The sequence below is a fragment of the Oncorhynchus clarkii genome, chromosome 20 (genome assembly GCF_045791955.1).
Source record: "Oncorhynchus clarkii lewisi isolate Uvic-CL-2024 chromosome 20, UVic_Ocla_1.0, whole genome shotgun sequence".
Lineage (NCBI taxonomy): Eukaryota > Metazoa > Chordata > Actinopteri > Salmoniformes > Salmonidae > Oncorhynchus > Oncorhynchus clarkii.
Window position 1 is genome coordinate 75,788,779 of NC_092166.1, and position 26,690 is coordinate 75,815,468.

General features: G+C 41.3%; 1 protein-coding gene across 1 annotated transcript in view; it reads left to right on the plus strand.

Moving 5' to 3' along the window:
- Positions 1 to 26,690, plus strand: part of LOC139375691 (KH domain-containing, RNA-binding, signal transduction-associated protein 2-like) — a 117,741-nt gene that overhangs the window by 20,344 nt on the left and 70,707 nt on the right. Inside the window, exon 2 of the mRNA XM_071117500.1 lies at positions 999 to 1,126. Coding sequence (XP_070973601.1) covers positions 999 to 1,126 — 128 coding nt within the window. The remainder of the gene's footprint in view (positions 1 to 998; positions 1,127 to 26,690) is intronic.

Genomic DNA, 26,690 nt, shown 5'->3' on the forward strand with positions numbered 1-26,690 from the left:
AGTTCATTGAAAAGGAACAAAGCCTTTCAGGTTTGTCTGTAACTGAGACAAAAGCAGCAACACATATACAACCAGCCAACAGCCTCCTGCTGTGAAGCTCTGCCAACAGAATGCACTTTACCCTCATCTTACTCACAGCTTTGTTTGTCATAATGGTGTATAAATAGATGGAGCTGAATTGCTCTAAATCAGAACTGTTGAGGAGGAAAGTAGGGGGAGGGGGAGGGGGCTCTCTCTCCAAGTGAGAGATCACCTCCACCCCCTGCTGCCTGTCTTCCTATCTCTACCATGCCCAGGTCTCTCTAGTATTGTTCTACAAGAGTGGCGCAGGTTCATAATTCTTAATTCTGCAGAGCATTCATTTGCCAGTGACAGAGGGGGATCCCCAGAGAGGACAGGTGACAGCTTAATTTCCAGCTCCTTAATGTTTCCTGGCTGTATGCCTTTCAGTCAACTCTCCCAAGTGCTATAAAATGTATCAATCAACAAATATCATTGTTCGGCACAATGGTTCTCCAACTCATGACTGTTTCGTATGCTTAACCTGACAGCTCATGTCAACTACTCCGGTCACTATAAATAACTTTGATGATGAGCAAGTTATGCTTAAGGACTGAATTATCCTGGTTTACGCTGTAACAGACCTGGGTTCATATCTTTTTACAAATACATTAACTGCACTAGATTAAGCCTGCCTGGCACACTACTTACCTGGAACACTATTGAGCTTGCCTGCACACTAGAACCCATTTGGTTTACATGTAGAATCTTTTCCACAGAGGGTTCTACATGGAACCCAAAAGGGTTCTCCTATGGGGAGAGATGAAAAACAATTGTTTCTAAGAGTGTAGAACCAATTAAACTGTACAATAAGAAAACAAATAAGCTAGCATATGAAACCGGATCTTCTCTGTCAATGACAAGAATGTTGAGGAACATTTCTGTGGAAGTTCTGTTTGCATATCTAATCATTTATTCTTGAATACCTTTTCCTACAGAAATTGAAAAGTATGAGGGGGATGAGTTGAGAAAAGACGGTGACGTCAAGAAATACCTTGATGTCATCAGTAACAAAAACATCAAGCTCTCGGAAAGAGTACTCATCCCAGTTCAACAGTACCCGAAGGTAAGACAACCACACCTGTACTGTTTCGTTTGATCTGTTTATTTATTCATCAAATTAAAACAGCCAACAAAGAAGGAATACCAATGCTTTAAAGAAACACCAAATGCATATTTGTTAGAAACTCTATACAACGTCAACATGGGGTCTTGGCAGTGGAAAGACAGATGGAATTGGGACCATATTGGCCATCTTGAGGGCTAAGAATAAATAATTACTGATGCCATGTTGTGGTCCCTACATCTGTGCATCTGGCTGTGCTGTGGGATTGACTGGCCAGTGTGTGTGTGTGTGTGTGTGTGTGTGTGTGTGTGTGTGTGTGTGTGTGTGTGTGTGTGTGTGTGTGTGTGTGTGTGTGTTGATGATCACATTGCAGTCTTCTGTCAGGAGGAGTGGGACAGTGTGGGGAAAGCTCCAGGGTCTGATCCACCGTGTCTAGCCGCAGATGGTGGGTGTGTTAGGCACAGCGAGAGGAGCATATGATTGCAGCTGACTCATATGGGATCAGGGTGGGTCCTGCCTGCTTCCCTCCTCGCTGTCTCTGTGCTAGAAAATAGAGCTCACTGACTGGGAGACGTGCTGAGGCTATTCATTCATGAGTCATCATCATGTTTGTTTGTCGTTTATTGTGTGCTCACCCACAGTCATCATTAGTATGCCGCTGAAAGGCATCTCTTCAGAGATAATGTTGAGAATTGATGTATCTGAGTCAGGGTCGGCTCTAGCCTTTTGGGAGCCCTAAGCGAAATTTGGCTGTGGGGCCCCCACACCAAGCAGGCAAAATACATGTGTGGACCCCTTTTGACTGAAAATTCATGTTTTAAAGTACCTTTCCTACAATTCTACACATTTTGCCATGCTTGGTGTGGGAAAATGTTGCAGTTTTAAAGCAAGTTTTCTGCCCGCGTTGTCGCTTATGGGCTTATGCCCTGATTAGAGTTATGGTTAAAATCCCTTGATATGCATTTATTGTGTATTCAGCTGTACATTTATTGGGAATGTCTGTGCTATGGTCTTTCAGAAACACTCAACTCTTAGTGTTGATTGGGAAACAAAGTAGAAGGAAAGTCAAACCCTGAAAATTGTGATGGCAGTCTGAAGTAAATTTGGATTTTGTTTTTGTGTTTTGTTTTTGTTTGGCAGAGGATAAACCAACTATTTAAAAATAAAATCTTTGTTCTGATGTGCCACTTTGAGTCTCTGACAAAGAGATATCAGTGTAGTTACAAAGCTCCATGGTGTTTAAAACATTACAATCCCATTACAATCAGCTCACCGGAATTTTCTGAAATAAGGCCATACAGATGTAGGATCTTAATTCGTTCACTCTTTTGTTGCTGACTTGTAGTGTATTGGAGTTTTAAAAAGGCGTCTAAAGTTTGTCATTTTCACTTTTTAATGTCAGACTTGATTTGCCCTAATTATTATGATATAATAATTCACATTTCATGTTGCTGCAGGATTATTTAAAAATGACCCAAATTAAGATCCTACATGTGTATTATTTTGTGAAATTCATAGATTTGTATCATTGGCAACTGTACATGCTGCACAATATTAATATTCTAGCTTTTTTTATTTGTCCTTTGTTTAACTACACAAGTCAGTTAAGAACAAATTCAATGATGGCCTACACCAGCCAAACCCGGACGACGCTGAGCCAATTGTGCACCGCCCTACGGGACACCCAATCACAGCCGTTTGTAATACAGCCCGGATTTGAACCAGGGTGTCTATAGTGACACCTCAAGAACTGAGATGCAGTGCCTTAGACTACTGTGCCTCTCAGGAGCCCTTACATCAGCGCACATCCGCTTACATCAATGCACTCTCTACAGATACAAAGCAGTACATTTTTTACAGTTGAAAATTGTAAGTATTATAGTTAAGCAGTTTACTGACCTTGATACATGCTTTTATGCTACTCTGTCAATATAGAATGAAGGAAGAGGTGATCAATGGTCACAGATTGGAAATATAATTGACGCTATGAAACATTTTGAGCACATCTTTGAAGGACACCAAGACCAAACACCTTTCCTTTCATACTTTTCTTTGTCTGCCACCTGTGACCTGTGACCTGTGACCTGTGACCTGTGACTGAGGGGCCCTCATTCTACCAACTTCTGGGAACTACTGTAGCTGCTGGCAACCAAGATCTTAACCGACTGAAATGAGATTGAGAGTTTGCATTGTGGGTTATCATTCTGTTGCATGTCTTGAAGGTAACTGTACTGAGAATTTTAAATTTAACCTTTAATACTAGGCAAGTCAATGATTGATGTTTGCAAGACTTTTCCCTAAATTGAACGAAGTCTGCATGGTGATTAAGGAGGAATAAATTACATCTTGTCCTTTATCATGTTGTATTTCTCAAATGATAACAAAAAAAAAGCTAAATTGTATATCAACCCATTTTAGTTATCACAAGTCATTGAGAGATCTGTTGCCCCTTAGGGCATGCACCTAGGACCAGTTTTTCAAAAGTTATTCATCTGGATTTCGCCTATCGGATAGGGTTAAATGCATAGAAATCCGTGGAGGTCAGAACCGTTTAGATAAGGGAGGACAATTTTTTGTTTTCGTGAGCATGGCCTTATTTCTAGTTCTATTGCAGCATATTGGATGACTGTCATTCATATTCCATTCACCCAGTTCAATGTAACAGTCAGAGGTTTAGGCTTCATGATACTCAAATGTTCCCTATACCCATCATGAGGTTGCTACAACCTAGCCTACCAGTTGAAGGTTACAACATAGGTGTACAAGGTCAAGAGAAACATTTGAGGTGACAGACAGTGACACATGGACAGACAGTGACACATTCAATACCACCTTACACACTCTTTCCTGCCTCTAGCTGATCTAGGACGTGAGGCCTGATCAGCGACAACGATGAGACAGCCTATAGGGAGGAGGTCAGAGACCTGGCAGTGTGGTGCCAGGACAACAACCTCTCCCTCAACGTGAGATAGACAAAGGAGCTGATCACGGACTATAGGAAAATGGAGGGCCGAACACGCCCCCATTCCCATCGACAGGGCTGTAGTTCCTCTGGTCAAAAGTTCCCTGGTGTCCACATCACCAACAAACTATTATGGTCCAAACACACTAAGACATTTGTGAAGAGGGAATGACAATGCCTATTCGCCCTCAGGAGACTGAAAAGATTTGGCATGGGTCCCCAGATCCTCAAAAAGTTCTACAGCTGCACCATCGAGAGCATCCTGGCTGGTTGCATCACCGCCTGGTATGGTAACTGTTTGGCTTCCGACCATAAGATGCTACAGAGGGTAGTGCGTATGGCCCAATACATCACTGCGGCCAAGCTTCCTGCCACCAAAGACCTATATAGGAATCAGTGTCAGAGAAAGGCCTAAAAAATGGTCAAAGACTCCAGTCACACAAGTCGTTGACTGTTCTCTCTGCTACTGGATGGCAAGCGGTACCGGAGCACCAAATATAGGTTCAAAAGGCTCCTTAACAGGATCTACCCCCTAACTAACCTGACTAACCTTGCCTAACTTGTACTCCTGCACATTGACTCAGTACCGGTGCCCCCTGTATATAGCATTGTTATTGTTAATTTATTGTGTAACTTTTTTTTGTTTTTTTTGTTTATTTAGTCAATATTTTCTTAACTCTATTTCTTGAACTACATTGTTCAGATAATGTAATATCTGTGCTTTATTTATCAAATATTATCCATTTTGTAGAACATAATTATTTTGCGTGATGATTTGGACCTTTCAATAATTATTCTATTGTTTGAAAGTTTTTAGTCACTATTCAACAGTTTGATACACATTTCAATGATAACATATTACGAAATTTAATAACAGCTATTGAAAATATTATCTTACAATAAATCTTTCAATCAAAGTTTCACATTCAACCTTTTAGTGTGAAGAAAAAAATGTAATCACCTTAACATGTTTTATAATATTTCAAAACATTCATTTGAAAATCCAAAGATCATCATCAATATAAACGACAAGACTAACCATTGTGAATTTACAAACTAAAAGGCACAAAGTGTGCATGTGTGTGATGCTGTCTTAGTCCATGCATTTGTTTCAAACCACAAGCATGTGACTGTGCTCTTTACAGACGGGTGTGTTGCACTGAGAACACCACCAGCTGACTTTTCTATCCTTTGCACTTGGGCAGAGCTGGCACCTCTTCCTCTGTAGGCCCTGGCTGCTCTGAGTGGTGGTGGCATGGCTCTCTTGCATCACCCCACATCTTTCCATTGTCTCAGTTCTTCTGTGGAGATGGGAGAATCTTCCAGAAGGAAAACCATCTCTGCTGCACTCTAACAATCAGGCCTTGATGGTAGAGTGGCCAGACGAAAGCCACTCCTCAGTAAAAGGCACGACAGCCCGCTTGGAGTTTGCCAAAAGGCACCTAAATGACTGTCAGACCACAAGAAACAAGATTCTCTGATCTGATGAAACCAAGATTGAACTCTTTGGACGGAATGCCAAGCGTCACGTCTGGAGGAAAGCTGCTCATCCACTGTGACACAGTCGCTGGGGATGAACCTTCCTCTACAGTTTTCTAGGGAAAGGTCCCACATATACCAGAAGGCTTCCAGGTGACCCGTTGCCTCTCTGAACACTCTGGTCCTCTTGTCATCAAGCCTCAGGTAGCGACGGATATCCTCATATCTTCCGACCAACATGGTGGCCTAATACATTGGATTCTGCAGTGGATCCACAAATAGCTCCCGTGTGGAGACATCCCACCTTTTCTTCATGCCGGCGAGGATGGTTAAATTAATAAAGGCCTTGAGTTCCTCTTTGTTGACCTCTCTCCACTCTGTCCCTTTTGCTGTCGCTATTCTCCGTCCTTCTAAATTTGAACACTTTAGGACATCCTCAATGATGATGTCACTAATGAACAGCTCCCAGACAACTTTTGGTGATACAACTGTTGACCCTGGCACAGGCCCTGGGCAGCTCCCAGGGGGGGGGGTCACTCCAGTAAGACCCCTTTTTACTCACTCTCCTCCTCAGAGGAGTCCTCCCCATCTGTAGAATCATCTGGGACAGCTGGACTTCCAGGTGAATCCACAACTCCAACTTCACTCACAGGCACACTATCCTACCGATCCTCGACTTTGGCGATGTCATCTACAAAATAGCTTCCAACACTCTACTCAGCAAACTGGATGCAGTTTATCACAGTGCCATCTGTTTTGTTACTACAGCACCTTATACCACCCACCACTGCGACCTGTATGCTCTAGTCGGCTGGCCCTCGCTACATATTCGTCGCCAGACCCACTGGCTCCAGGTCAACTACAAGTCCATGCTAGGTAAAGCTCCGCCTTATCTCAGTTCACTGGTCACGATGGCAACACCCACCCGTAGCACGCGCTCCAGCAGGTGTATCTCACTGATCATCCCTAAAGTCAACACCTCATTTGGCCGCCTTTCGTTCCAGTTCTCTGCTGCCTGTGACTGGAACGAATTGCAAAAATCGCTGAAGTTGGAGACTTTTATCTCCCTCACCAACTTCAAACATCTGCTATCTGAGCAGCTAACCGATCGCTGCAGCTGTACATAGTCTATCGGTAAATAGCCCACCCAATTTTACCTACCTCATCTCCATACTGTTTATATTTATTTACTTTTCTGCTCTTTTGCACACCAGTATCTCTACCTGTACATGACCATCTGATCATTTATCACTCCAGTGTTATTCTGCAAAATTGTAATTATTCGCCTACCTCTTCATGCCTTTTGCACACAATGTATATAGACTCTCTTTTTTTTCTACTGTGTTATTGACTTGTTAATTGTTTACTCCATGTGTAACTCTGTGTTGTCTGTTCACACTGCTATGCTTTATCTTGGCCAGGTCACAGTTGCAAATGAGAACTTATTCTCAACTAGCCTACCTGGTTAAATAAAGGTGAAATAAAAAAAAATAAAAAAATAGTCTGTGTCATCTGAATTGGATACCTCAGAGTCAGAGGCACCAATGGCTTCCTCATCCAGCATCTGGGGCGGCAGGGTAGCCTAGTGCGTTGGACTAGTTACCGAAAGGTTGCAAGTTTAAATCCCAGAGCTGACAAGGTACAAATCTGTCGTTCTGCCCCTGAACAGGCAGTTAACCCACTGTTCCTAGGCAATCATTGAAAATAAGAATTTGCTCTTAACTGACTTGCCTAGTTAAATGAAGGTAATTATTATTTTTTTAAATCTGTAAAACCATGTTGGTTGTATATCTGGCATCATTCTTATGAGCATCCTAATGAAACTCCTTTTACTCAATGACTTAAAAAGGAAAAATGAAAACGGTGATTATTGAACTTAAAAAAACAAGATATTTAATAAACATGTTATTCATTACTTTGATTTTATTGCTGTAGCAAAAAAAATAGGTCCGTTTGACCAGTGCAGTGAATTCCATAGGAAGTCCATACAGGTCATATTTGACCCACATATCAAACTTGGGGTAGTGATGCAAAAACAATTTTTACTTACAAAAATAAGAAATTAAAAACAAAACTAAGATGTTAGAACATTAAAGACACATAATTTAAGGAATTCCTGGAATATGAGATGATAAATGTTTTTGAGGTAATCAATACAGCAACACAACATTATGATGGGTCATTTTGACCAGCATATGCATCCCAGGGTTAAGTAAGGGCTTGTAAGTAAGAATTGTGTTCGGCGCATGTGACAAGTCAATGTGGATTTGATTTTGATCATTAGTCCAACAGTTGCAAACGGAAGTTTCTATTGGAAAAATTCAGCTATGTTCATGTTCCGTTTACTTCCGTGTAAGACATTTTTTTCAACAGAATCGGCAGAATGAATAAACCCCTGATCACGCGTCAACACAGTTACTTTCATAGCAGCCACGTTGTATTCCTTCTCGCATCTATGCACTCTCCTAGTCTTACAAGCATTGTCATTTTGAATTCTGTAAAGTGAGTGTGGAAGAGGTGAAAAAAGTATTGTTGTTTATTAACAATGACAAGCCACCGGGGTCTGACAACTTGGATGGAAAATTCATGAGGATGATAGAGGACGATATTGCCACTCCTATTTGCCATATTTTCAATTGAAGCCTACTAGAAAGTGTGTGCCCTCAGGCCTGGAGGGAAGCAAAAGTCATTCCGCTACCTAAGAATAGTAAAGCCCCCTTTACTGGCTCAAATAGCCCACCAATCATCCTGTTACCAACCCTTAGTAAACTTTTGAAAAAAATGGTGTTTGACCAGATACAATGCTATTTTACAGTAAACAAATTGACAACAGACTTTCAGCATGCTTATAGTGAAGGACAGCACTTACACAAATTACTGATGATTGGCTGAGATAAATTGATAATTAAAAGATTGTGGGTGGCTGTTTTGTTAGACTTCACTGCGGCTTTTGACATTATCGATCATAGTCTGCTGCTGAAAAAACATATGTGTTATGACTTTACACCCCCTGCTATAATGTGGATAGAGAATGACCTGCCTCACAGAATACAGAGGGTGTTCTTTAATGGAAGCCTCTCCAACGAGGCAGGTCCTACAGGTCCTAGTTTTGTCGCACCTGGACTACTGTTCAGTCTTGTGGTCAGGTGCCACAAAAAGGGAAAATTGCAATTGGCTCAGAACAGGGCAGCACAGCTGGCCCTTGAATGTTCACAGAGAGCTTACATTAATAATATGCACGTCAAATGGCTACCCGGGCTATTTGCACTGTGTGCCCCACCCAACCCCTCTTTTACGCTGCTGCTACTCTCTGTTTATTATATATGTACAGTCGCTGTAACTATACATTCATTTACATATGTACATACTACCTCAATTGGCCTGACCAACCAGTGCTCCCACACATTGGCTAACTGGGCTATCTGCATTGTGTCCCACCCACCACCCACCACCTGCCAACCCCTATTTTACGCTACTGCTACTCTCTGTTCATCATATATGCATAGTCACTTTAATCATATCTACATGTACGTGTTACCTCAATCAGCCTGACTAACCGGTGTCTGTATATAGCCTCACTACTGTATATAGCCTCACTACTGTATATAGCCTGTCTTTTTACTGTTGTTTTATTTCTTTACTTACCTATTGTTCACCTAATACCTTTTTTGCACTATTGGTTAGAGCCTGTATTCAGCATTTCACTGTACACCTTTTGTATTTGGCGCACGTGACAAATACATTTTGATTTGATTTGATCTCTCCTGGCTCAAAGTGGAGCAGAGATTGACTTCATCACTACTTGTATTTGTGAGAGGTATTGACATTTTGAATGCACCGAGCTGTCTGTTTGAACTACTGCCGCACACCTCTGCATACCCCACAAGACATGCCACCAGAGGTCTCTTCACAGTCCCCAAGTCTAGAACAGACTATGGGAGGCACACAGTACTACATAGAGCCATGATTACATGGAACTCTATTCCACATCAAGTAACTGATGCAAGCAGTAAAATATATATATTTTTTAAATTATAAAAATACACCTTATGGAACAGCGGGGACTGTGAAGCAACACAAACATTGGCACAGACACATGCATACACACACACGATAACATATGCACTATACACACACATACAAATGGATTTTGTATTGTAGATATGTGGTAATGGTGGAGTAGGGGCCTGAGGGCACACAGTGTGTTGTGAACTCTGTGAATGTATTGTAATGTTTTAAAAATGGTATAACTGCAATAATTTTGAAGGACCCCAGGAAGAGTAGCTGCTGCGTTGGTATCAGCTAATGGCGATCCATAATAAATACAAATACCTTTTCCCTTTGTTTGTGGACTTCAATGTACAACACATCAGCTCTATGTGACAAGGCGAAAAAACCTTTCCAAGCTAAATCATATCAATACTGCTACACACAGCCCATATTGTTGTCACCATATTAGCTAAAGTAACGTCATAGTCAACATAGGTAATAGAACTAACACGTTAGTAAACCCACTACAATCATGCAGTAACGTTACAGTGTAGAGTCAGTAAGCAGTTAAGCAGTTTAGTACTTACACACGTGGGCCACGGCGGCAATAAATTAATCAAAACAAAATCTTACCTTGACTTGGAAGAGTTCCAGTGTTGTGTTGGATAGTCATAGCCAGCTAGCTAGCATAGCATCCCTCTGTTTGAGCAGGATGTTTGAGTAGGCTAAACTAGCTAGCTGCATTTGCTAGCTATGTAAGTGAAACTGAAAGTAAAAAACATTACGAAATCTCTCTTTCTCTCTATTTCTCTCTTGCTTCGCCGTCATTTTATTTTGTTCAAAACTGTTGTCTTCCTCTCTCTTTTAGTCAGCTACTCACCCCATGTTATGCACTGCAGTGCTAGCTAGCTGTAGCTGATGTTGCAAGAGCTCTGTTAGGTTGGAGGACGTCCTCCGGAACTTGTCATTATTTCTTTTTAAGTCTATTGAAGGAGGTGAGAAGCATGGGCATCCTAGGTTTTGTATTGAAGTCAGTGTTCCTTAGAGGGAGACGGAAGTTAGCTGTCCTCCAGCTACACCATGGTGCTACCCTACAGAGTGCTGTTGAGGCTACTGTAGACCTTCATTGCAAAATAGTGTGTTTTAATCAATTATTTGGTAAAATGTTATTACATTTAGTATAGTTTTATCTAAAAAGGATAACTTTAAAATCCGTAAAGATAACTCTTGAAAAACTAGGCCCAGGTGATTTATGTTAAATTATACTGACTAACTGGAGCCAAAAATGATATTCCAAAACCAGTGCCTCAATAATGTCAAAACCACATAGTGTATCTCATTTAATATTGTAACACTTTCTGGGCCTGTCTGGGATAGATAGTAGTAGTGTTAGCATCTGGCTCATCTGTATTAGACACGGTGTCCTGCTATCCAAATCACTGGACCAGCTATTCAATTACCACACAGTTCACCTCTCTAATAGGGGAAACATTTATCAGTCTAAAGAATGGGAATATCATGCAGTAATAAAACCCTTACTGGAGGAAAAGAGGGGCTGTTGATAGTCTTGACAATTAAAACTGCTGTTGAAATATATTGAAATGTTTGGTTTAGGTTCTGAATAACTTGAAAACATGCAGGGTCTAAATGAATCTGTTCAATTAGATCTATGGAGTTGACAGGGCAGCTCACTAGGAGAGCTGTGTACTATCTTCACAGGGCAGCTCACTAGGAGAGCTGTGTACTATCTTCACAGGGCAGCTCACTAGGAGAGCTGTGTACTATCTTCACAGGGCAGATCACTAGGAGAGCTGTGTACTATCTTCACAGGGCAGATCACTAGGAGAGCTGTGTACTATCTTCACAGGGCAGCTCACTAGGAGAGCTGTGTACTATCTTCACAGGGCAGCTCACTAGGAGAGCTGTGTACTATCTTCACAGGGCAGCTCACTAGGAGAGCTGTGTACTATCTTCACAGGGCAGCTCACTAGGAGAGCTGTGTACTATCTTCACAGGGCGGCTCACTAGGAGAGCTGTGTACTATCTTCACAGGGCAGCTCACTAGGAGAGCTGTGTACTATCTTCACAGGGCGGCTCACTAGGAGAGCTGTGTACTATCTTCACAGGACGGCTCACTAGGAGAGCTGTGTACTATCTTCACAGGGCGGCTCACTAGGAGAGCTGTGTACTATCTTCACAGGGCAGCTCACTAGGAGAGCTGTGTACTATCTTCACAGGGCGGCTCACTAGGAGAGCTGTGTACTATCTTCACAGGGCAGCTCACTAGGAGAGCTGTGTACTATCTTCACAGGGCAGCTCACTAGGAGAGCTGTGTACTATCTTCACAGGGCAGCTCACTAGGAGAGCTGTGTACTATCTTCACAGGGCAGCTCACTAGGAGAGCTGTGTACTATCTTCACAGGGCAGCTCACTAGGAGAGCTGTGTACTATCTTCACAGGGCAGCTCACTAGGAGAGCTGTGTACTATCTTCACAGGGCAGCTCACTAGGAGAGCTGTGTACAATCTTGACAGGGCAGCTCACTAGGAGAGCTGTGTACTATCTTGACAGGGCAGCTCACTAGGAGAGCTGTGTACTATCTTCACAGGGCAGCTCACTAGGAGAGCTGTGTACAATCTTCACAGGGCAGCTCACTAGGAGAGCTGTGTACTATCTTGACAGGGCAGCTCACTAGGAGAGCTGTGTACTATCTTGACAGGGCAGCTCACTTGGAGAGCTGTGTACTATCTTGACAGGGCAGCTCACTAGGAGAGCTGTGTACTATCTTCACAGGGCAGCTCACTAGGAGAGCTGTGTACTATATTGACAGGGCAGCTCACTAGGAGAGCTGTGTACAATCTTCACAGGGCAGATCACTAGGAGAGCTGTGTACTATCTTCACAGGGCAGCTCACTAGGAGAGCTGTGTACTATCTTGACAGGGCAGCTCACTAGGAGAGCTGTGTACTATCTTGACAGGGCAGCTCACTAGGAGAGCTGTGTACTATCTTGACAGGGTGGCTCCTGCAGAGAAGAGGTAACACTGTAGGACTGACCTGGCTCAGTGCTGCTGCTGGGGTCATGCCCTCTTCTAAATAATTGGTGCCGCGAGACAGACAGGTGATGAGGTGAAGAGGGTGAGGGCGAGACCCAGAGAGCCAAGTGACCATCAAACACACACACACACACACACATGCAAGCATGCAAGAACACACACACATGCAGGCACGCATACACACACACGCTAAGGTGTATTTTTGCTGCATCGTAAGTGTCAACTTTTGACCCACTCAACAGCTGCTGGTTAATATTGTCCCTTCTTGCTTGCATCCTTGTGATAGTGCTTGAGTATTCCTTGGAACGCTTTAAGGAGAGGCTTGACTGCAAATACTGTTATTAAAGAGCATTATTGGTGATCTATTTAAACATAATGCGTATATAGTAGATGTTAAGGGGCCTTTTCGAAGTTACTTAGAATCTAATTGGTCAATGTATACAACATATGAATGGTATTTTACACCATGGGTTGATTTGCTTGTTGTGAAACCTTACAGTAACACAGTCATTTAAAAAAATATAAATTTCACCTTTATTTAACCAGGTAGGCTAGTTGAGAACAAGTTCTCATTTACAACTGTGACCTGGCCAAGATAAAGTCACGACGTAGTATAGATGCAGTGTTTCTCATCTTCGGGTTGGCCATCTTTGAGAAAGTACATTTTGGCTTGCTCAGGATCTCCTCTCTGTATTTAAACGAGTCTCAAATCTCTAAGAGCGGGAGCCAAGCTGCCCTGTCTCTCAGGAAGTGTAAAATAAAGCTGGCTCTGGAGCAGGCTCTCTCTGGTTCTGCAGTTGGGGACTCAGGCAGAGCTCCAGTTGCATGGAGCCACTTCCTTTGATGTTCTCATTAAAGTAGGTTGATTTTAATTTGTGCATTTGCATAAAGTAGTGCAGGCTGTTCCTGTTTGGGACCCCATCTGAGATGTGCCAAACTGATCAGCTCCCCCACACAGTACTGTATTTCTGGACAGCTGTTTCCACTGAGACATCTTGACTAATTAAAGTAAAACAAGTCAGCTCTTTAGTTTTGTTCTTTCATTCATATTATATTACATAAAGGTGAAAAACACAGCTTTAACTTAATCCTCTTCACAAGCCATATAATACTGTAGCTGTACAGATGTAGGATCTTAATTTGACCTACATTGTCACAGAAACATTATCCTGCAGCAACAGATTTAGTCCATAATGTTGCTCGATCGGTTATTAGGCTATTACATTGCCAAAAGTAGACTACATGAAAAGTGCAATACTGTTCATTTAACAGTGTGTTAGTGTGGGTTTTCAGTGAATTCATGTAAATCACAAAGCTCATACGCATTTCCTGCAATACAAGAGCGATCAAATTCAGATCCGACACCTGTACATTGGAATCTCTGGAAAATATGGTGGGGTCAGATAGGCAAGACATTGATGAGCTGTTCACTAAATACCAGACTGTCTCGAGTTACAGTAGAAAAGGAAATCCTTTTGAGAATTACAAGTATTCCAATCATCTTGGACGATGGCCAATCCTGCAGCGGATTTACACTCAGAATGAGATAATACAGAATGAACTGCCTGTCCTTCCCTCACTCTAAAGTAATCTGAACAGAAGCCCAAAGGAGGAATACGAAAAGCCACTCAATACTATACAGTAGCACAATATCAAATGACTGCCTCCCATTCACCAACCACATTACAAGATCAGATGTGACTTCTTTGTTAACATCCCTCTTTAGCAGCAGCTAGTGTAAGGCTGCTATTGAATGTTTTTTACAGCAGTCTATTTTTCTAAGAATCCCCAAGAATAATTCTAAGAATTTCTAAGAATGTTTGGTATGCCACTACCAAAATCTACTGGCTACCACTGGAAGAGATGGTCCCTGCTGACACAGGCTCCTAAGGCCTCAGAGGCCTTCAAGCAGAGATCTAAGTCAAGGTGAAAGATTTCCCTTAGAGCAGAGATATATGCTTTCCCTTAGACTGAAATTGGGGCTGAGAAACGAATGGGGCGCACAAACAACTATCTAGTCATTTCAAGAGATAGGGTTTAATTGAAAACATTCATATTACGGTTGGAGATTTAAGAATGTGTAAGGGGCGTGGGGGAAAATCTATCAATCACTGGAGAAGTTCTTGAATATCTCAGTATTTTACCCAAATTGTTTTTATTGTATTGTGGTTATCTCAATCCAGGGAAATGAATCTCCTTTGTCACAGTCAGTCATCAGATTATCTGTGTGGGAGATAATGATCTATTTCACTTGCTTTGGCAATGTAAACATATGTTTCCCATGCCAATAAAGCCCATTGAATTGAATTGATTATGGGGAATCACATCTTATGAACGAATTGCCATACTGTTATCTGTGCCTTGATTGGTCGAGTGATCGAGTGCTATAGCGTCTGGACTATTTGAATTTATAAAGATTATTATGATACTGCAAGACCCCACCACAGATGGAATTTGAGACAGATTTTAGAACATGTCATCTTTGGCAGTAGGGGTGGCATCAAAGATAACTGGGTGCCATCTATCACAATGGCTGCATGTAGAGATGCTGCCCAATTCTGAATTTTTTTTCACAAAATGTTCTTTTTACCTATCAGAATTGGGCAGCCTGTCTAAACGCAGCCATAGTTTCATCAGCTATGTCGTGTTGAAACAATTGTTCAAACATTCCCATTACTTATTTTGTTCTTGTTAGAATACATACCTGAAGGATACAGTAACATACAGTGCCTTCAGAAAGGATTCACTCCTTTTGACTTTTTACACATTTCCTTTTGTTACAGGCTGAATTGAGATTTTGTGTCACTGGCCTGCAAACAATACCCCATAATGTCAAAGTGGAATTATGTTCTTAGACGTGTTTACGGATTAATTAAAGATGAAAAGCTGAAATGTCTTGATTCAAAAAGTGTTCAACCCCTTTGTTATGGGAAGCCTGAATATGTTCATGAGTAAAAATGTGCTTAACTAGTCACATAATAAGTTGCATGGACTCGCTCTGTGTACAGTAATAGTGTTTAACATGATTTTTGAATGACTACCTCATCTCTGTACTCCACACATACAATTATCTGTAACATCCCTCAGTTGAGCAGTGAATTTCAAACACAGATTCAACCACAGAGACCAGGAAGGTTTTCGAAAAACCTCACAAAAAAGGGGACCTATTGGTATATGGGTAAAAATTAAACAGCAGACATTGAATATCCCTTTGAGCATGGTAAAGTTGTAGATTACATTTGGTAAATCAATACAGCCAGTCACTACAATGATACAAGCGTCCTTCCTAACTCAGTTGCTGGAGAAGAAGGAAACCGCTTAGGGATTTCACCATGAGGCCAATGGTGACTTTAAACGAGTTAAAGAGTTTAATGGCTGTGATAGGAAAAAACTCAACAACATTGTAGTTACTCCACAATACCAACATAAATGAGAGTGAAAAGGAGGCCAGTACAGAATACAAATATTCCAAAACATGCATCTTGTTTGCAATAAGGCACTACTGTAAAACTGCAAAAAATTGGAAAATAAATTACATTTATGTCCTGAATAGAAAGTGTTATGTTTGGGGAAAATCCAACACAGCAAATCCCTGAGTACCACTTTTCATATGTTCAAGCATGGTGGTGGCTGCATCATGTTATGGGTATGCTTGTTGTTGGCAAGGATTTGGGAGTTTGTTAGCATAAAAAGAAGTGGAATAGAAATAAGCCCAGGCCAAATCCTAGAGCAAAACCTGGTTCAGTCCGCATTCCAACAGACACTGGGAGACACATTCACCTTTCAGCAGGACAATAACCTAAAACACAAGGCCAAATATACACTGGAGTTGCTTACCAAGACAACATTGAATGTTCCGGAGTGGCGTAGTTACAGTTTTGACTTTAAAGGGCCTGAAAACCTATGGCAAGACTTGAAAATGGCTGTCTAGCAATGATCATCATCGAACTTGACAGAGCTTGAAGAATTTAAAAAAGAATAATGTACAAATATTGTACCATCCAGGTGTGTAAAGCTCAGAAAGACTCACAGCTGTAACCGCTGCCAAAGGTGATTCTGTATTGAATCCGGAGTGTGAATACTTATGGAAATGAGATATTTCTGATTTAATTTTCAATAAATTTGCAAACATTTTTAAAACATGTTTTCACCTTGTCATTACGGGGTATTGTGTTCAGATGGGTGAGAAGAAAAACAAGATTTAATCCATTTTGAATTCAGGCTGTAACACAAAATGTGGAATAAGTCAAGGGGTATGAATACTTTCTGAAGGTTATATATGTATTGAAAATACCATACAAATTATATCTAAACCCAAGCAGAATAAATCACAGTCTCTATGGGGCACTGCATAGTAAGTGAGCACTGTGCATTACAAGGGGACTGATCACTTGATAGAAAAGTTTTCTAACAACAATGACTGTACTGCCGAAGAGTTGTCTAACAACCAATAATCTACTGCAGAAGAGTTGTCTAACAACCAATAATCTACTGCAGAAGAGTTGTCTAACAACAATGACTGTACTGCTGAAGAATTGTCTAACAACAATTACTGTACTGCTGAAGTTGTCTAACAACCAATAATCTACTGCAGAAGAGTTGTCTAACAACAAATAATCTACTGCAGAAGAGTTGTCTAACAACAATGACTGTACTGCTGAAGAGTTGTCTAACAACAATGACTGTACTGCTGAAGAGTTGTCTAAAAACAATGACTGTACTGCTGAAGAGTTGTCTAAAAACAAATAATCTACTGCAGAAGAGTTGTCTAACAACCAATAATCTACTGCAGAAGAGTTGTCTAACAACAATGACTGTACTGCTGAAGAGTTGTCTAACAGCAATGACTGTACTGCTGAAGAGTTGTCTAACAACCAATAATCTACTGCAGAAGAGTTGTCTAACAACCAATAATCTACTGCAGAAGAGTTGTCTAACAACTAATAATCTACTGCAGAAGAGTTGTCTAACAACCAATAATCTACTGCAGAAGAGTTATCTAACAACCAATAATCTACTGCAGAAGAGTTGTCTAACAACCAATAATCTACTGCAGAAGAGTTGTCTAACAACCAATAATCTACTGCAGAAGAGTTGTCTAACAACAATGACTGTACTGCTGAAGAGTTGTCTAACAACCAATAATCTACTGCAGAAGAGTTGTCTAGCAACAAATAATCTACTGCAGAAGAGTTGTCTAACAACAATGACTGTACTGCTGAAGAGTTGTCTAACAACAATGACTGTACTGCTGAAGAGTTGTCTAAAAACAATGACTGTACTGCTGAAGAGTTGTCTAACAACAATGACTGTACTGCTGAAGAGTTGTCTAAAAACAAATAATCTACTGCAGAAGAGTTGTCTAACAACAATGACTGTACTGCTGAAGAGTTGTCTAACAGCAATGACTGTACTGCTGAAGAGTTGTCTAACAACCAATAATATACTGCAGAAGAGTTGTCTAACAACCAATAATCTACTGCAGAAGAGTTGTCTAACAACCAATAATCTACTGCAGAAGAGTTGTCTAACAACCAATAATCTACTGCAGAAGAGTTGTCTAACAACCAATAATATACTGCAGAAGAGTTGTCTAACAACCAATAATCTACTGCAGAAGAGTTGTCTAACAACCAATAATCTACTGCAGAAGAGTTGTCTAACAACCAATAATCTACTGCAGAAGAGTTGTCTAACAACCAATAATCTACTGCAGAAGAGTTGTCTAACAACAATGACTGTACTGCTGAAGAGTTGTCTAACAACCAATAATCTACTGCAGAAGAGTTGTCTAACAACCAATAATCTACTGCAGAAGAGTTGTCTAACAACCAATAATCTACTGCAGAAGAGTTGTCTAACAACCAATAATCTACTGCAGAAGAGTTGTCTAACAACCAATAATCTACTGCAGAAGAGTTGTCTAACAACAAATAATCTACTGCTGAAGAGTTGTCTAACAACCAATAATCTACTGCTGAAGAGTTGTCTAACAACCAATAATCTACTGCTGAAGAGTTGTCTAACAACCAATAATCTACTGCTGAAGAGTTGTCTAACAACCAATAATATACTGCAGAAGAGTTGTCTAACAACAATGACTGTACTGCTGAAGAATTGTCTAACAACAATGACTGTACTACTGAAGAATTGTCTAACAACCAATAATCTACTGCAGAAGAGTTGTCTAACAACCAATAATATACTGCAGAAGAGTTGTCTAACAACAATGACTGTACTGCTGAAGAGTTGTCTAACAACCAATAATCTACTGCAGAAGAGTTGTCTAACAACCAATAATATACTGCAGAAGAGTTGTCTAACAACCAATAATATACTGCAGAAGAGTTGTCTAACAACAATGACTGTACTACTGAAGAGTTGTCTAACAACCAATAATCTACTGCAGAAGAGTTGTCTAACAACCAATAATATACTGCAGAAGAGTTGTCTAACAACAAATAATCTACTGCAGAAGAGTTGTCTAACAACCAATAATCTACTGCAGAAGAGTTGTCTAACAACCAATAATCTACTGCTGAAGAGTTGTCTAACAACCAATAATCTACTGCAGAAGAGTTGTCTAACAACAAATAATCTACTGCAGAAGAGTTGTCTAACAACCAATAATCTACTGCAGAAGAGTTGTCTAACAACCAATAATCTACTGCAGAAGAGTTGTCTAACAACCAATAATCTACTGCAGAAGAGTTGTCTAACAACCAATAATCTACTGCAGAAGAGTTGTCTAACAACCAATAATCTACTGCAGAAGAGTTGTCTAACAACCAATAATCTACTGCAGAAGAGTTGTCTAACAACCAATAATCTACTGCAGAAGAGTTGTCTAACAACCAATAATCTACTGCTGAAGAGTTGTCTAACAACCAATAATCTACTGCAGAAGAGTTGTCTAACAACCAATAATCTACTGCAGAAGAGTTGTCTAACAACCAATAATCTACTGCAGAAGAGTTGTCTAACAACCAATAATCTACTGCAGAAGAGTTGTCTAACAACAAATAATCTACTGCAGAAGAGTTATCTAACAACCAATAATCTACTGCAGAAGAGTTGTCTAACAACCAATAATCTACTGCAGAAGAGTTGTCTAACAACCAATAATCTACTGCAGAAGAGTTGTCTAACAACCAATAATCTACTGCAGAAGAGTTGTCTAACAACCAATAATCTACTGCAGAAGAGTTGTCTAACAACAATTGCTGTACTACTGAAGAATTGTCTAACAACAGCTGCTATACTGAGGAAGTTGAGATTGTTCATATCTCATCACCTCTCAGATTACTGTGAATGTTTTGAAAACAATCAATAGCTGTGGAAAGAGAGATTTGGCTTGTGTTGTATTGACCTTTATTGCATCACCATCAAACCAATTGTTTTCAGAGGCCTTCCACATGATTGGCCAAGCTGTCAGATACACAGCGTGATCAACCAAAAGCCTTTGGAGCTAACATAGTATGTTATTTCTTTCCCCAACCTTCCTGCACAACAGCGAGAAACAATTATAATGTCAGTGTTTGACGGTCAATCATCAGCGCGTGAACGGACCAAAATCGTCAAATGAAGCACTTTTCTGTTCTACGAGTGACGTCAGTCTGGGTCTTTGAGAGAAATGAATTACCACGTTAGCTACCCCTGATTGATTCACTGAAATCTATAAGCATATGGACAGCACTCCCTGAAGACGATGAAAAAATAGACCCATTTTACAAAGCTGCGTCAGGCATAACAGGCTTGTTTGACTTCTTTGCTGATGCTGCACCTTCCACTAATAAAGCCGCTCCAACTTTCTCATGACATGTGCAGTCTTTTTACAGGTCCCCGAGAGGCAATCCGTCCCATTTGTGAAGTCCTTTTTATTTGTCTTTTCTCTCCAGCCCAGATGGGAGGATGAAGCTTCGGCTTTAATGCTGCAATGCAACAAACAGTCACCACTACAGATGCTCGGGGCTCTGTCTACACCACATACCTTTGCCATGATAATCAACAGCTCGCTGGGCTTAATTGACATTTTGAATGCTGATTATTTATTTCTACCATTGCTTGAATTTAGTTTGTTTTTATTTCCCTTTGCTGTCTTAATGAGATTTAATTGATTCACATCAAATACCCCCTAGGCTTGGAATAGATTTTCAGGTGCTCTGCTCTCCACGAAACGGTTGATTCGTTAATGTTTTCTGCAGAAAGGGATTTGGTTTGGAAGAGCACACAAACCTTGTATGTCAAAGCTGCATGAAATAATGTATTCATCAAATGTAGATAAATGCAGTAAAACAACTGACAAGCAACATATATTTCTATTTCCTCCTTGATTCAAAATTGTACTATAAACTGCGTGGTTCGACACCTGAATGCTGATTGCCTGAAAGTTGTGGTATATCAGACTGTATACCACGGGTATGACAAAACATGTATTTTTACTGTTCTACTTTACTGGTAACCACTTTATAATAGCAACAAGGCACCTCTGGGATTTGTGGTATATGGTCAATTTACAGCGGCCATATACCACACCCCGTCTGGCCTTATTGCTTAAATAAACCTGTGGAGTTTTACTGTCATCCTGTATGCAGTTTGATCACAGCAAGATCCCGCTATTCCCCTACAGATTCAAGATTCATCCCTGTGAATCAGTTAATGCAGTAATCTCATCACGCCTGGATAACTGCAGCCAAAACAGTAACGAAAGTCTCAACATACACAATGCTGCAGACTGTGTCCACACTAACCACACTGCTACCTATACAATGTCATCTTACCTGCACTGTTTAAACCCCATTTAGTATGTTACTCAGTTAGGACATTGACACGGTTAGCCTCATTGTCATACACGTTGCATATACTTCTCCATGTCTGTTCGGCTGGTTTATAATTGGCTTAAAAGTGCACATTCCTGATTAGAAACATTCCAGCGCAGAGAAATATAATTATACTGCAGATTAAAAGCTGTAAAACCTGCAATATTAACAAACTGTTGTAGTAGTGATAAAAATGTAACGTGTATCATCTCAAAATTGCATTAACTGTTTGCCATGTGTCATGACTTGACTTTAACATTAATCTGATGACTGTTATTTATCTAATCAACTAACCATAATTAATTATTAATTATAATTAATTGTGTCCCGATTAAAGTAATCATGTAACAATTAACTCATCAGGATCTGGGGCACCACGAGAGCGGTTCTTTAAAGAGTTACCATCTCCCAAATTGAACTCTGTAAGGTCTTTACCTATCACATCATATAAACAATCAACGAATTAATCATGACCTCACAACCTCGTATCATATCATCATTCTGAACAGTTGTAACCTCCTTGCATGTTAAAAAAACAGAGCCTTACTTATGATTCAATACTAGACAAATTGGTTGAATTATTTATGTACTATGCTAATTAATGGTAACATAGGATAAACATGCACACTTAATACGTTAACAGTTCCCTAGCAGAATGACACAACTTGGCTGCTTGTTACAAAAGAGATAGAGAGGGGGGGGGGGGGGGGGCAGAGAGGGACAGAGACACTTAACATTGGTACATTTAGAAACTTCTCTCACTTACAGTAATCATGTACTTTGCACACGAACCACCGGCCACTTTGAGAAAGAAATCATGAATGTATTTACGTGAAATGTCTTGGTTCACCAGATCTCTCTAGGTGGACAGGGCCGCCTTGGAAAGGGAGTTGGGCCTTTTCACGGCATGCTTGTAAGGCTCTGATTGTCCAAAATGGTTCTGACAGTTTTCATACTGTTGTCCTTCTTTGTGGTTGTCCGGTATCCGGTGACTTGTCGTGTATTCCTGAACAGAGTTTATTTTATTTTATTTCGCTCCTGAATATGCTTCTTTGAAGATAGGCTAGCCAGCCAGGTCGATGGTTACCAGTGGGGTGATGAGAGTAGCATAATGCAATAACTTGAGCAGAGTGGGATAGTCCTACTTAAATTCTCTTTCGAAGATACTTCACTTAGGACAGCTAACCATCCGTACTAGTGATTGTCCGGTAGGTGAGTTGATCGTCTCTACCTCATGTCGAGATTAAAAGTTCTATACCACTTTAAACATGCAGCTGCAGCTTGATCTCTCTCTGGTCTGCTATTTTAGTTTCTTACCCATCATTTATACAGTTTGCAGGAAAGGGGCGGACATGGGGCATGACTTGTCAGTTACAAAGTAATGTAAAACCATTATCTCTTATAGTTTCTCAAATCACATACATCTCTTAACAAAAACACTTTCATAATTTTTCATGTTACATGCATCATACATAGTATGGAAACTTCGTACATGTAGTGGGTATACTTTCCAAGTTACAGTATTTCCTTTATAACATTGTTAATGACATCACAAAATAACAAACAAAATGGCACTAATGTTCAATAGATGGCCTCTGACCATTCCCCACGTTTTAGGTTATAAATATTGTTCCAGTAGTTGCTTTTGAACATGTTAGAGTTTCAGCGGGAAAAAGGTCTGTTGAGACAAAGCACATTCCTTTGGTGGATTTGGAGAGAGAGAGACCTACATATTCTCCCCTTGATTTACAACAAGACGTGAGTTGTTAATCCCCCCTAGTTCTCCCCCTGATTGAAGTTATTCACTGCAAACCTGATCTGACCTATTTGAATTCTCGTGGACAGTCATGACACATGATAAACAAAAAACCCAGCTTCTTGCCCTTGAAATATTCCCAGTCATGTATTTTTGGCTTTTAAATTGCATTTAAAGCGGCTACATCCATTTTTGGACATAACTTAATTATGATTCTTGAAGACTACAGTACAACTGCCTCACTGCTTAGTTCAATGGTTGTACCCCATGAGAACTCAAAATATAAACTTGTTTTATTCCAATGTTTGTAAACAATGTAAATGTAAACATTGTATATCCTCAAAACCTGGTTAAAACTATACATTTTATATCATGGATGGTCAGTCCATGCATCCATATCCCTGTCTATGAATTTAAGAGTGTTAACATTTCTCCAGGCCCATCCCTCAGCCTTATACCAAAACAGAGGCAGGGTGCCCGCTTTGGCATTTTTTTTAATTAAGGATTCTAGCTTTAAAATACATAAACCTGCAATATAAACAAATGTTATAGTAGAGATACAAATGTAACATATATATTATCTCAAAATTGCATTACCTGTGTGCCCTGATAAGCAAAACCCCAGCTTCTTGCCCTTAAAGAATTCCGAGTCATTTGTTTGGCTTAAAGAGCCTTTGAGGTTTTTTCCAAAGGAAAAGTCTCCCTCCAGGTACACATGCAATGACATTTGGTCCTGTGAGCCTCACCCATTCAGGCTTATCAGTCTTCAGTTCTTGTGACCTTTACATAGCGGTGTATCTGTGCTTTGCACATAGAATAATCCCATTGTATTGCCAAAGAAATCCATTGTCCCAAAGGAGGACCGACCTTGTTGAAAGGTGTTAAACATAGATAAGGCCCTGAATAGGACCTTACAACACGTTGTAGGAAAAGTTAAGTGGATGTAAGACGGTATCTTGGGTTTTTCTTTGGAAGCCTGCTGAGACAGACCTGTTGGTTACTTTGTTGTACACAAAGCTGTTTATGAGATAGTATTCAAAAGTAGTGATACTGTGTTTTTGCTTGCTGCAGAGAGGCTTCAGGCATAAACTGTTTTCCTCTGAGAGCAAAGCAGAGGTCTTGAGTGTTTGCTTCTTCCTCCTAGCTTGTAGTTAGCTCAGTTGAACATCTGCCTCCGGCAGAAAACTTGTACACCCCCAAACATTCTGATCTAAGGAGAAGGGTTGCACTGCAGAGTGTAATCTTTTGACACTGCATAGGAAGAATCATTAGTAATAGCCAGGCAGTTCTTTCTGGATACTAACAGCTTGTCAAAGAACTAGGGCTGCAAAGCTACTGGTATTTTACCAAAGTTGTTCAAATAAAATCTATGGCAATCCATTGTAACTTTGGTCATTTATACTTGAATAACTTATTTGTTTTATTCATATATAGTGTTAATTTATTATATCTGTGTCCATATTGTTCAATGGTGTATAGTAGATAGACCATACGGGTCAAGAGAAAATAGCCTAATTCATGAAAAAAGCATCTAATCAACAATGGCATTATGTTCAATTAACTGACTTTTGTCACAACTGCCACCAGTTTGACCACAAAACATTGACAACCAGTACATATTGACATAGTAAAATAAATGCAAGTTTGTAAAAAATATATATATAAGGATATTTCATGCTGAAACTGTAATGAACACGAGGGGAGCGAGCTGGTTTCAAGCGCAGGGAACAGAAGGTATTTATTGCAAAGGACCACAGGAGGAGGCAGGTAGCTGGGTCCAGGGGCAGGCAGAAGGTCATACACAGGAGGAGGCAGGTAGCTGGGTCCAGGGGCAGGCAGAAGGTCATACACAGGTGGAGGCAGGTAGCTGGGTCCAGGGGCAGGCAGAAGGTCATACACAGGTGGAGGCAGGTAGCTGGGTCCAGGGGCAGGCAGAAGGTCATACACAGGAGGAGGCAGGTAGCTGGGTCCAGGGGCAGGCAGAAGGTCATACACAGGTGGAGGCAGGTAGCTGGGTCCAGGGGCAGGCAGAAGGTCATACACAGGTGGAGGCATGTAGCTGGGTCCAGGGGCAGGCAGAAGGTCATACACAGGTGGAGGCAGGTAGCTGGGTTCAGGGGCAGGCAGAAGGTCATACACAGGTGGAGGCAGGTAGCTGGGTCCAGGGGCAGGCAGAAGGTCATACACAGGAGGAGGCAGGTAGCTGGGTCCAGGGGCAGGCAGAAGGTCATATACAGGAGGAGGCAGGTAGCTGGGTCCATGGGCAGGCAGAAGGTCATACACAGGAGGAGGCAGGTAGCTGGGTCCAGGGGCAGGCAGAAGGTCATACACAGGTGGAGGCAGGTAGCTGGGTCCAGGGGCAGGCAGAAGGTCATACACAGGTGGAGGCAGGTAGCTGGGTCCAGGGGCAGGCAGAAGGTCATACACAGGTGGAGGCAGGTAGCTGGGTCCAGGGGCAGGCAGAAGGTCATACACAGGAGGAGGCAGGTAGCTGGGTCCAGGGGCAGGCAGAAGGTCATACACAGGTGGAGGCAGGTAGCTGGGTCCAGGGGCAGGCAGAAGGTCATACACAGGTGGAGGCATGTAGCTGGGTCCAGGGGCAGGCAGAAGGTCATACACAGGTGGAGGCAGGTAGCTGGGTCCAGGGGCAGGCAGAAGGTCATACACAGGTGGAGGCAGGTAGCTGGGTCCAGGGGCAGGCAGAAGGTCATACACAGGAGGAGGCAGGTAGCTGGGTCCAGGGGCAGGCAGAAGGTCATACACAGGAGGAGGCAGGTAGCTGGGTCCAGGGGCAGGCAGAAGGTCATACACAGGAGGAGGCAGGTAGCTGGGTCCAGGGGCAGGCAGAAGGTCATGCACAGGTGGAGGCAGGTAGCTGGGTCCAGGGGCAGGCAGAAGGTCATACACAGGTGGAGGCAGGTAGCTGGGTCCAGGGGCAGGCAGAAGGTCATACACAGGTGGAGGCAGGTAGCTGGGTTCAGGGGCAGGCAGAAGGTCAGCAGACGTTACAGAAACCCTCATATTTAACAGCAATGGTATTCAGTAAGTTGATGGTTTGTATTTAGGATAATGTTTTACAGCTTTGTCATTCCATTTTTTTAAATAAAATGTATCTTATTCAATTATTTATTATATTTTACATGTGATAAGGCCATACAATGGGCCAGAGATCATTACAGAGACCTTTGATAATCTGAAGTACCCAAAAGGGCCACTAGATGTCTTGTGATAGATTACATAAAATCTTTGAAAGATGCCAAAATTCTGGTAGTTTACTAGTAAACTTTGAACGTTTCCAGTAATATACCCTCCCTTTGCAACCCTACAAAGAACCAGCAAATATACGCAAATGTTGAGATAGAACAACAAGTTATAGACACACATTTCATCATCGTGTTTTTTATTTCTCCTTCAGAAAACTGTGTGACTGACTGCTGATCTTAGAGAGCGTAAGACTGTCACGCTTGACTCTGTTTCACGGTCCACATTAATTTAGTCCAGTCAG